This window comes from Hyla sarda, chromosome 8 (assembly GCF_029499605.1).
Source record: "Hyla sarda isolate aHylSar1 chromosome 8, aHylSar1.hap1, whole genome shotgun sequence".
Taxonomy (NCBI): Eukaryota; Metazoa; Chordata; class Amphibia; order Anura; family Hylidae; genus Hyla; species Hyla sarda.
This window is the reverse complement of record NC_079196.1, coordinates 52,061,263-52,074,013: the sequence shown is the minus strand read 5'-3', so window position 1 is coordinate 52,074,013 and position 12,751 is coordinate 52,061,263. Positions and strand designations below refer to the sequence as shown.

Here is a 12,751-nt window from a genome sequence, read left to right as displayed (position 1 = left end):
TACATTTTTCACACTAGTATTCTCTCAAATAAAGAGATTCAAATTTGTTAGTACATGTTTTCTTACATACACAAAACAAATTACATTAAAAATATACCAAAAACATGGCCAGTGGCTTTTCACATAATATTCTTTGCTGTAAGCCTGTTCATAATATGTCCAAATTACCTATCGAGATTCCAGCTGGATGCTCATGAAAGGCATGTTGCCCAATTTGAAAAAATAAAATAGGCCAATAACTCTTGCATTTCATCACTGAACACAATGGAAACAAAGCTAAAACATAACCTTTATGTTATACAGACACAGCCGTTTTAACTTGAATCAAGATGAGCTGGAATACCAGACATAGGCCATGGAAATGTGCTGCATACCAGTATTGGAAAAATCCTTTACAGGGATATTCCAATCTCCTTAATAATGTCTATGTGTAGTGCATAGCAGCATAAACAAGTTTGCAATTGGCTTCATTTAGCAAACATATATATCCTCTTATCTTTCATTCTTATTAACAGCTGGTAGTCATGGTTCCCGTCCACCAGCTCTGCTTTAGAGGAAGTGGTTATGTTACTGGGTAGAATGGCCAGAGGAGCTTCTAAGCACACATAAGGCTCACTCAGCATATCTTAGCCCACTGACCCTGCTTGACAGCCGCAGGCATAGTGCTTGAACGGCAGCAGCAGAGAGGTAATCAGGGAAGATAAGACAAACCCTTTAAGTTGTTGGGTCACTGCACTTGTAGATGAACAATAAATTGCTTTCATAATCTAAGCAACACCATCTAAAGGTATTCCTATGGTTTTACAAATCCCAATATAAAAATAACATTTATGTTCTATTTGTTCTATTTGTTTTAACATTTTTATATCATTTCATATAAGAACTAGGGAAATGGGTGTAAACTGTCCTCTTTAAACAACGTTTCTACTCACGTCATTACTAAATCCTATAATCCTAAAGCAATGTTGGATTGCAGCAAATTGTCTTCTGTATGATTCCTTGGAGATAATATCTTGCATGACTGAACCTGTTTCACTGTCAATGTATCTATTAGTAATAAAAGGAAAATAAAAGGATCAGCAATAAAAATAGCAAATAAACAGAAATTAACTATAAGAAGACCAGAATATGCAGCGAATAGTATTTTTTTTTTTTTTTTTTACCTTGGAGGCTTTTTCTCCGGAAGACTGTACTCTGAAAGCTTTTTATGATGATAAAGACCAGCATATATGTAATAAAATATATGAAAATTCTTCTCACCCCTGAAGGGAATGGAAAACATAAACTGTAAATGAAAAATGAACAAGCGAAAAGGACCAAACATGGAAGCTATTAGTTATCATACTGATGAAGTAGCTTGCACTGAGAATATTAAAAGGTCATTATAGACCTTATTTTTTTTTTTACTAATTAAAATAAGATTCTGAAACATGTTGGGGGAAATATATCAAAATGAAATAGGAAGTGGAGTAAATGCCAAAAGCAACCAATGAGCTATGTCCATTAGAAATGAGAGATTGACTCTGATTGGCTGCTGCACTTTACTAAATCGCCAGTTTTGATAATTATCCCCCATTCTTTTTTTGTTTTGATCTTCTGATTATAATTTTTTTTTTTATAAAAAATTCTACACACAATTTTAGGGCCATCATCTTGCGTTGACGCTATGAATTGTAAGAGCAATTCCCAAGCTTTGCTTTACAGCAAGATACTGAATGCAAGAAAACCTCGTTCCTAATTGTAACAGGTATGTCTGTGTCTTGTTCTGACAGAAGCTCCAACCCCTTCTGTTCAGCTGCGCTGTCGCCCATTTCCGTGACAATGCTTGGACCTCCTATGCTGGTCTATTTGAACTCTGCTTCCAGACACATGCCTGAGATAAAGGATTTTCCTTGTCCTTGACACTGGTTTCATCTATATCCTATGTATCTAAATATAGTTCCTTGGCTTGTTCTCTGACTCCTCTATTGCTTACTGTTTCTGTACTGTGATGTTCTATCCTTTATTGACTTGGTTTGTTTGACTCTAATTATATGTTTGTGTTTTCCCTTTCTGTATTCGGCTGTCTGGACATGCTAGAGTTTTATTTTTTTTTAACAGCTGGAGGCACCCTGGTTGAGAAACACTGGGTTAATGGGTAGGGAGGCAGAAGAGGTGAACTGTCTTTATTACCTACTATAAGTAGTAGATCCTGCATTATCTGCACACGGAAAGAAAGAACTCCAGCGTCCTCATGTAAGAATAAAACTTGGCTTTATTACCAGCAAACTTCTATACAGCAGGCTTTTGCAAAAGACTTGTACTGATGCCTTGACAGTTTTCTAATTTTTGTCCTGATCCTGGTTCCATATATATATATATATATATATATATATATATGCCTGAAGATGGTGTGTGAGACTACCGAAATGTTGCATTTTTGTATTTCTTGCTAAGGATGGAATAAATATCACTTTTTTGCACTGAAGACACTTTTTGTGTGCTGCCGTTTTTTCTACTCTCTCTCTATATATATATTGTTCTTACCTAATAAGTCCTAGGAGTCCAGTGCCAAATACACTCTTCGCTCCGACTGTCAGGCCTGTGCTTTCCATAAATGGAATATTTTGTGATCACCCAATGTATTCTACTGAACGCTGCTAATCTACTTTATTAACATTTCTAACAGTGTAATAACTTGTTCTTTATGTTGCTGCAGTAAAACTTTAAAATGATGCAAAATTAACCCAGATCCTGTTTTATTTCAGGCTCATTATTTCATTAGTTGCGATTCATTAGGTTTATCCATTACAACATTATTATTTTGGTGCGAGAAAAAAATCATTTACACAACTTCATACAGTGCTGTAAGAATCCTAAAAATAGCAGTTTTGTATCAGCGGCAACTGGATTTCTTCAGATCAAACTTTGCTTGGCCAGAAATAAACTACTTAAAAGAATACCCTACACCATCTGTCAGGGAAGAGTCGAAAGGCCAGCATACATGGGGGAGGGGGGCTGCTCACGATACTTTTCTACTAGCCAAATTGGAGAATGTCTGCCAATGTCAGACTGAAGGTTCTTAGACTTGGTGGAGTCAAAGGTGTCATATACTCATTAATTTATTGTTTATAAGCTCCTGATATGTAAATGCAGTACTCAGGGCCCACCTTACATTTATACAGAACATGTATGCCTCCTCTTTAACTTGCATTATAATCTTTGTGCTTATCCTTGAACACACAGCAAATGTCTCCAATAATGGTCAAAAAGGCCATATGTGAATCAACACACAACAAATCATGCACAGGTATAGCCATGTAACATCAGGGCACTGTAGCGCACCAGACACTACTGTGTGCATTGCTGTTCAATACACTTGCAGGGTGCTCTCACACCCTGCCCATGTACAGTGAGAGGTGATACACACAATGCTGTGTGCATCGCCTATCACTACAGTACTGTATTTACAGAAGAAGGAAGCCTGGCAATAGACAGGAGAACCTGCTCCTGTACAAGCTTTCTGTGGCATGCTACACTAGTAGAATAATGTGTCGCAGCAACGAAGTAGCGTGCTACCCATATTTGTTCGGCAACAGCTACATCTGTAGCTAACTGGCTTCACAATCAGCATCAAAAGTTGTCCAATTCAAAATCTTTGAGCCCATTGTATCACAGCGTGTGCCTACCTTGCCCTAGTATGGCTTGTTTAGTCTGATACTGGCTTCTCTATGTATGTACGGTCCAATACTGAATTTAATGACAACTATGTAATATTACCATTGACTCTGTAGGGGAATGTGCACACAACAGCAGCTTTAGGGATGTTCTAATCTTTGGGGGCTGGTTATCCGCCCCAAAAGATTAGAACATCCCTAAAGCTGCTGAATAAAACGAGGTTGCCGTGACGGGGCAGCCCTATTTAACAAACACACATATACCAATAGTGACCAAATCAACTACAGTGAAGAAGACCATCCTATGGAAAAGACCCCTCCCCTCCATTTAGCCCGCTAGTCTATGGAAGCTTCCCCACTATAAGCAGACCAAAGCAGTCTTATGTGACCAAAGACTACGGTTTTGAACAAAAATTTTCAGTGGAAACCCCTTTGATATCACAACACATTAGAATTATCTGTTCTCTGGACCATCTGGATGACTATACTGAAGCAAGAAGGAGACTTGTAAGAGACATCAAGGAAGATATGCTGGATAATTGGATAGGAAGCAGGGACAGGGAGGTTATCACCGAGGAGGAGGGTGCAGCTTACATCGTGCTGGACTGGGGAGAGGAGTCCTTGTGGGGATCAAGAATGAGATTGGGAGCCATGTTACGGAAAAGGAAAGAAATGGGAAGCCATGTTGGGGACCAGAGATGAAATAAGGAGCTATGATGAGGACCAGGAGTGAGATGGGGAGGCATGCTGAGGACCAGCACTAACCAGTTGGACATGTTGGAGACTAGAACTAAAATAAGGATCCATGTTGAAGACCAGGACTAAAATAAGGATCCATGTTGAATACCCAAACATTGAGGAGCCATCATAGGGACCAGAAATTATATGAAAAGCATTGAATGGGACAAGGAATGGGATGGGGAGCAATGCTAGGAACAAAGAATAAAAAGAGTATTCATGCATGGAACCAGAAATGAGATGGAGAGCCATGCTATTCTTTGGAATAGGAATGAGATAGGGAGCTATGCTATTGACTAGGAATGACAATCTGAATACCAGGAATGAGATAGGTACTGCTGCCTTGTGGAGGACTATGAATCCCACAGCAAAAGATTCTAGGGGCAAGGAATAGGAGGGTGTACCATGCCTCAGCATTCGGAACATTTTGTTCCGAACGCTGGGTGCAGGCTGCAGGGGTTGTGATGTCACGGCCACTACCCTCGTGATTTCACACCATGCCCCCTCATTGCAAGTCTATGGGAGGGAGCGTGGCGGATGCCACACCCCGTCCCATAGATTTGTATGGAGGGGGCATGGCGTGACATCATGACCCCCACGGCCCGCACCCAGCCTTCAGAACAATATGTTCTGAAAGCTGGGGCAGTGGAGTACCTCTTTAAGTAATATGATGCATAAAGGAAAAAAGTCTCTTGAATTTATTTATGTGCTGTACTTGCTTGCTGACCCCATTTGACACTAGACATCTGTATACTTTTTTCTTTGAGAGGAGCGCTACTATTAAAGGCCACTTTTGTGTACAAATTTTGGACGGGTGCATACAAGTTTCACTGTATTATAAAAGAAAGAGTACACATTGGCCCTCATTTACTTAGAAAACCGGGTTGTAAGTCTATCTTGCTTTCTTACCCGACTGCTTTTTTCCCCTGGTATTTATTATTATGTCGCATCCTGTTTGTCACACGTGGGTTTTGTTGGTTTTGGTTTCCAACTCCTCTGAGTTGTCGGGAAAAAATCCACAACAATTCAACAAATTCGGGTTGGAAACCTTTATAAATACGTGGGAAAGTTCAGAAATGTTGGGTTACGCCCCTTTTTCGGGTTTGGGAGAATCCACATCGGGTCCGTCGGGAAAAAATGTCGCATCGTGTCGCAGACTGGCGCACGATGTCTGCGACATGGCGCAGACAAAGATGCGCCCAAAAAAAAACCCAACAAAAGAAGTCGGGTTTAGAATAGTAAATGAGGGCCATTGTTACGCCGAGCGCTCCGGGTCCCCGCTCCTCCCCGGAGCGCTCGCAGCGTTCTCTCATTCGCAGCGCCCCGGTCAGACCTGCTGACCGGGTGCGCTGCGATATTACTCCCAGCCGGGATGCGATTCGCGATGCGGGACGCGCCCGCTCGCGATGCGCATCTCGGCTCCCGTACCTGACCCGTTCCCCGTCTGTGTTGTCCAGGCGCGCGCGGCCCCCCTCCTTAGGGCGCGCGCGCGCCGGGTCTCTGCCATTTAAAGGGCCGCTGCGCCACTGATTGGCGCAGCAGGCCTAATCAGTATTCTCACCTGTGCACTCCCTACTTATTCCTCACTCCCCCTGCACTCCCTCGCCGGATCTTGTTGCCATTGTGCCAGTGAAAGCGTTCCCTTGTGTGTTCCTAGCCTGTGTTCCAGACCTCCTGCCGTTGCCCCTGACTACGATCCTTGCTGCCTGCCCTGACCTTCTGCTACGTCCGACCTTGCTCTTGTCTACTCCCTTGTACCGCGCCTATCTTCAGCAGTCAGAGAGGTTGAGCCGTTGCTGGTGGATACGACCTGGTTGCTACCACCGCTGCAAGACCATCCCGCTTTGCGGCGGGCTCTGGTGAATACCAGTAGCAACTTAGAACCGGTCCACTAGCACGGTCCACGCCAATCCCTCTCTGGCACAGAGGATCCACCTCTAGCCAGCCGAATCGTGACAGTAGATCCGGCCATGGATCCCGCTGAAGTCCCACTGCCAGTTGTCGCTGACCTCACCACGGTGGTCGCCCAGCAGTCGCAACAGATAGCGCAACAAGGCCACCAGCTGTCTCAACTGACCGTGATGCTACAGCAGCTATTACCACAACTCCAGCAACAATCTCCTCCACCAGCTCCTGCACCTCCTCCGCAGCGAGTGGCCGCTTCCGGCCTACGATTATCCTTGCCGGATAAATTTGATGGGGACTCTAAGTTTTGCCGTGGCTTTCTTTCGCAATGTTCCCTGCACTTGGAGATGATGTCGGACCAGTTTCCTACTGAAAGGTCTAAGGTGGCTTTCGTAGTCAGCCTTCTGTCTGGGAAAGCTCTGTCATGGGCCACACCGCTCTGGGACCGCAATGACCCTGTCACTGCCTCTGTACACTCCTTCTTCACGGAGATTCGAAGTGTCTTTGAGGAACCTGCCCGAGCCTCTTCTGCTGAGACTGCCCTGTTGAACCTGGTCCAGGGTAATTCTTCTGTTGGCGAGTACGCCATCCAATTCCGTACTCTTGCCTCCGAATTATCCTGGAATAATGAGGCCCTCTGCGTGACCTTTAAAAAAGGCCTATCCAGCAACATTAAAGATGTGCTGGCCGCACGAGAAATTCCTGCTAACCTGCATGAACTTATTCATCTGGCCACCCGCATTGACATGCGTTTTTCCGAAAGGCGTCAGGAGCTCCGCCAGGATATGGACTTTGTTCGCACGAGGCGGTTTCTCTCCCCGGCTCCTCTCTCCTCTGGTCCTCTGCAATCCGTTCCTGTGCCTCCCGCCGTGGAGGCTATGCAAGTTGACCGGTCTCGCTTGACACCTCAAGAGAGGACACGACGCCGCATGGAGAATCTGTGCCTGTACTGTGCCAGTACCAAACACTTCTTGAAGGATTGTCCTATCCGTCCTCCCCGCCTGGAAAGACGTACGCTGACTCCGCACAAAGGCGAGACAGTTTTTGACGTCAACTCTGCTTCTCCACGCCTTACTGTGCCTGTGCGGATATCTTCCTCTACCCTCTCCTTCTCTGCTATGGCCTTCCTGGATTCCGGATCTGCAGGAAATTTTATTTTGGCCTCTCTCATCAACAGGTTCAACATCCCAGTGACCAGTCTCGCCAGACCCCTCTACATCAATTCTGTTAACAATGAAAGATTGGACTGTACCGTGCGTTACCGCACAGAACCTCTCCTAATGTGCATCGGACCTCATCACGAAGAAATTGAATTTTTGGTCCTCTCCAACTGCACTTCTGAAATTCTTCTTGGATTACCGTGGCTTCAACGCCATTCCCCAACCCTTGATTGGTCCACAGGAGAAATCAAGAACTGGGGTACTTCTTGTCTCAAGGACTGTCTTAAACCGGTTCCCAGTACTCCCTGCCGTGACCCTGTGGTTCCCCCTCTATCCGGTCTTCCTAAGGCTTATATGGACTATGCTGACGTCTTTTGCAAGAAGCAAGCGGAGACTTTACCCCCTCACAGGCCTTATGACTGTCCTATTGACCTCCTCCCGGGTACTACTCCACCCCGGGGCAGAATCTATCCTCTGTCTGCTCCAGAGACTCTTGCCATGTCAGAGTACATCCAGGAAAATTTAAAAAAGGGGTTTATCCGCAGATCCTCCTCTCCTGCCGGAGCTGGATTTTTTTTTGTGTCCAAAAAAGATGGCTCCCTACGCCCTTTCATTGACTGCCGCGGACTTAATAAAATCATGGTAAAAAACCGCTACCCCTTACCTCTTATCTCGGAACTCTTTGATCGCCTACAAGGCGCCCACATCTTTACCAAACTGGACTTAAGAGGTGCTTATAATCTCATCCGCATCAGGGAGGGGGACGAATGGAAGACTGCATTTAACACTAGAGATGGACACTTTGAGTATCTGGTCATGCCCTTTGGCCTGTGCAACGCCCCTGCCGTCTTCCAAGACTTTGTTAATTAAATTTTTCGTGATCTCCTATATACCTGTGTTGTGGTTTATCTGGACGATATTCTGATTTTTTCTGCCAACTTAGAAGAACACCGCCAGAATGTCCGCATGGTTCTTCAGAGACTTCGGGATAATCAACTTTATGCCAAAATGGAGAAATGTCTCTTTGAATGTCAATCTCTTCCTTTCCTAGGATACTTGGTCTCTGGCCAGGGACTACAAATGGACCCAGATAAACTCTCTGCCGTCTTAGATTGGCCACGCCCCTCAGGACTCCGTGCTATCCAACGTTTTTTGGGGTTTGCCAATTATTACAGACAATTTATTCCACACTTTTCCACTATTGTGGCTCCTATCGTGGCTTTAACCAAGAAAAATGCCAATCCCAAGTCCTGGTCTCCACAAGCGGAAGACGCATTTAAACATCTCAAGTCTGCCTTTTCTTCTGCTCCCGTGCTCTCCAGACCTGTCCCATCTAAACCCTTCCTATTGGAGGTAGATGCCTCCTCAGTGGGAGCTGGAGCTGTCCTTCTACAAAAAAATTCTTCCGGGCATGCTGTTATTTGTGGGTTTTTTTCTAGGACCTTCTCTCCGGCGGAGAGAAACTACTCCATTGGTGATCGAGAACTACTGGCCATTAAATTGGCGCTTGAGGAATGGAGGCACCTGCTGGAGGGATCAAAATTTCCAGTTATCATATACACTGATCACAAGAATCTCTCCTATCTCCAGTCTGCCCAACGACTGAACCCTCGCCAGGCTAGGTGGTCGTTGTTCTTTGCCCGTTTTAACTTTGAAATCCATTTTCGCCCTGCTGACAAGAACATTAGGGCCGATGCCCTCTCTCGTTCTTCTGATGCCTCTGAAGTAGAGGTCTCTCCGCAACACATCATTCCTCCGGACTGTCTGATCTCCACTTCTCCAGCTTCCATCAGGCAAACTCCTCCAGGGAAGACCTTCGTTTCTCCACGCCAGCGTCTCGGGATTCTCAAATGGGGACACTCCTCCCACCTCGCAGGCCATGCGGGCATCAAAAAATCCTTGCAACTCATCTCTCGATTTTATTGGTGGCCGACTCTGGAGACTGATGTTGTTGATTTCGTGCGGGCCTGTACTGTCTGTGCCCGGGATAAGACTCCTCGCCAGAAGCCTGCTGGTCTCCTTCATCCTCTGCCTGTTCCTGAACAGCCTTGGTCTCAGATTGGTATGGACTTTATTACGGACTTGCCCTCATCCCGTGGCAACACAGTTGTTTGGGTGGTCGTTGATCGATTTTCCAAGATGGCACATTTTATTCCTCTTCCTGGTCTTCCTTCAGCGCCTCAGTTGGCAAAGCAATTTTTTGTACACATTTTTCGCCTTCACGGTTTGCCCACGCATATCGTCTCGGATAGAGGCGTCCAATTCGTGTCTAAATTCTGGAAGGCCCTCTGTAAACAGCTCAAGATCAAATTAAACTTCTCTTCTTCTTATCATCCCCAATCCAATGGGCAAGTAGAAAGAGTTAATCAGGTCCTGGGTGACTATTTACGGCATTTTGTTTCCTCCCGCCAGGATGACTGGGCAGATCTTCTACCATGGGCCGAATTCTCATACAACTTCAGAGTCTCCGAATCTTCTGCTAAATCCCCATTTTTCGTGGTGTACGGCCGTCACCCTCTTCCTCCCCTCCCTACTCCCTTGCCCTCTGGTCTGCCCGCTGTGGATGAAGTGACTCGTGATCTTTCCACCATATGGAAAGAGACCCAAAATTCTCTTTTACAGGCTTCATCCCGGATGAAAAGATTTGCTGATATAAAAAGAAGAACTCCCCCCATTTTTGCTCCCGGAGACAAGGTATGGCTCTCCGCTAAATATGTCCGCTTTCGTGTCCCCAGTTATAAACTGGGACCACGCTATCTTGGTCCTTTCAAAATCAAGTGCCAGATCAACCCTGTCTCTTACAAACTCCTTCTTCCTCCTTCTCTCCGTATTCCCAATGCCTTCCATGTCTCTCTCCTTAAACCACTCATCCTTAACCGCTTCTCTCCTAAAGTTGTTTCTCCCACTCCAGTTTCCGGATCTTCCGACGTCTTTTCTGTGAAGGAGATTCTAGCATCCAAGTCGGTCAGAGGTAAAAGATTCTTCTTGGTTGACTGGGAGAATTGCGGCCCTGAGGAGAGATCCTGGGAACCTGAGGACAACATCCTGGACAAAAGTCTTATCCTCAGGTTCTCAGGCTCCAAAAAGAGGGGGAGACCCAAGGGGGGGGGGGGTACTGTTACGCCGAGCGCTCCGGGTCCCCGCTCCTCCCCGGAGCGCTCGCAGCGTTCTCTCATTCGCAGCGCCCCGGTCAGACCTGCTGACCGGGTGCGCTGCGATATTACTCCCAGCCGGGATGCGATTCGCGATGCGGGACGCGCCCGCTCGCGATGCGCATCTCGGCTCCCGTACCTGACCCGTTCCCCGTCTGTGTTGTCCCGGCGCGCCCGGCCCCCCTCCTTAGGGCGCGCGCGCGCCGGGTCTCTGCCATTTAAAGGGCCGCTGCGCCACTGATTGGCGCAGCAGGCCTAATCAGTATTCTCACCTGTGCACTCCCTACTTATTCCTCACTCCCCCTGCACTCCCTCGCCGGATCTTGTTGCCATTGTGCCAGTGAAAGCGTTCCCTTGTGTGTTCCTAGCCTGTGTTCCAGACCTCCTGCCGTTGCCCCTGACTACGATCCTTGCTGCCTGCCCTGACCTTCTGCTACGTCCGACCTTGCTCTTGTCTACTCCCTTGTACCGCGCCTATCTTCAGCAGTCAGAGAGGTTGAGCCGTTGCTGGTGGATAGGACCTGGTTGCTACCGCCGCTGCAAGACCATCCCGCTTTGCGGCGGGCTCTGGTGAATACCAGTAGCAACTTAGAACCGGTCCACCAGCACGGTCCACGCCAATCCCTCTCTGGCACAGAGGATCCACCTCCAGCCAGCCGAATCGTGACAGCCATTATATCAATGTAGGAGAATACAGAAGTTGAATCAGAGACAAAATGCGTACAGTATGTATTATTTGCCAATAAATAACATATGTTATGATACTATTTTACTCACATGGCTTGTTTAATGACCCGGGATTTTTCCAACAGATATTCAGAGATTTTTGCACCCATGACTGCCCCTGTGGGTGTGAACATCATTTCTAGATATTTCCCAAAGCGACTGGAGTTGTCATTGATAACAGTGCAGGCGTTTCCAAAGGCTTCAACCAAAGGGTTAACTTGTAAAATCTTTTCTCGCAGTGCCCTATTATTCGCCTGGAAAGAAAATGGTGTGACATTGGTTTGACTTTGAAAGAATCTCACATGGGCAAGGTTTACAACTGCTGAGACTTGTAGCTCCACAACAACAGGAACTCTAGTAGGTTTTTGCCCGCAAAACACAGAGGCATCCCAAGGCACCTTTTCCCAGTAAGAATATAGGCTTATCTCAGCTTATCCTAGTAGGAGCGCTCTACAGCAATGTACCTGCACCACTGTCAGCAGTTTTAAATGGGCACTCTCATTAAAACTAATTTTTGCTATTGCACACCTTATGGTAAATAAAAAATATTTCTAATATACTTTGGTTAAAAAAAATGAAGTTTTCTATGTTTTGTTTGTGCTTAAAAAAGCTCAAGAGCACATTTTCCCCCATCTTATACACAGACTTTGGACCAAAGCCCAAACACAGGAAGTGCAGCCTGGAGTGCTGAGGGGGGCGGGGGGTGTCCAACCAACAGCATATGGCAGTTAAGTGTGAGAGGAGCTATGATTGGATGAGGCTGGACACTCCCCCCTCAGCACTCTAGGCTGCACTTCCTGTGTTCGGACTTCGGTCCAAAGTCTGTGTTTGAGATGGGGGAAAATGTGCTCTTGAGCTTTTTTAAGCACAAATACAACATAGAAAACTTCATTTAAGGCCTTAACATTGCTGACAAATTTCCTATAACTCATCTTAAAGGAGTACTGCAGTGTAGGACAATTCTAATCCTTTGGATAGGGGATAAGTGTCTGATCATGAGGGATTCAACCACTGGGACCCTCGCAATCTTCTGCCTGGCTCTCCGGCTCTCCTTGGAGCAGGGGTCTGTGCGCGCCCTCCATTCATCCCTATGAGGCCGGAGATTCACAAGTACAGTGCTCGAGTATCTCCAGCTCCCCTATAGAGATGAATGGAGGGCGCGTGCCGACCCCGGCTCTGTGCGCGAGGAGAGCTGGAGCACCATGCAGGAGATGTTGGGACCCCCCACAATCAAACACTTATCCCCTATCCATTTGATCAGGAGTAAATTGTCCTTTACTGCAGTACTCCTTTAAGTACTGTGTGCATATGGTACTCTGGTAGTAAATATTTTTTAAAGGTGTACTACGGTGGAAAATAATTTATTTTAAATCAACTGGTGCCAGAAAGTTATACAGATTTGTAAATGACTTCT

General features: G+C 46.0%; 1 protein-coding gene across 11 annotated transcripts in view; it reads right to left on the bottom strand.

The window, feature by feature from the left end:
- The window catches only part of MYO3B (myosin IIIB), a 523,821-nt gene that overhangs the window by 186,944 nt on the left and 324,126 nt on the right, over positions 1–12,751 (bottom strand). For all 11 annotated transcript variants that reach the window (XM_056536145.1, XM_056536147.1, XM_056536146.1 and 8 more), the window contains 3 exons: positions 11,389–11,591; positions 1,164–1,262; positions 933–1,047 (listed from right to left, as the gene is read on the bottom strand). In XM_056536145.1, coding sequence (XP_056392120.1) covers positions 933–1,047; positions 1,164–1,262; positions 11,389–11,591 — 417 coding nt within the window. The remainder of the gene's footprint in view (positions 1–932; positions 1,048–1,163; positions 1,263–11,388; positions 11,592–12,751) is intronic.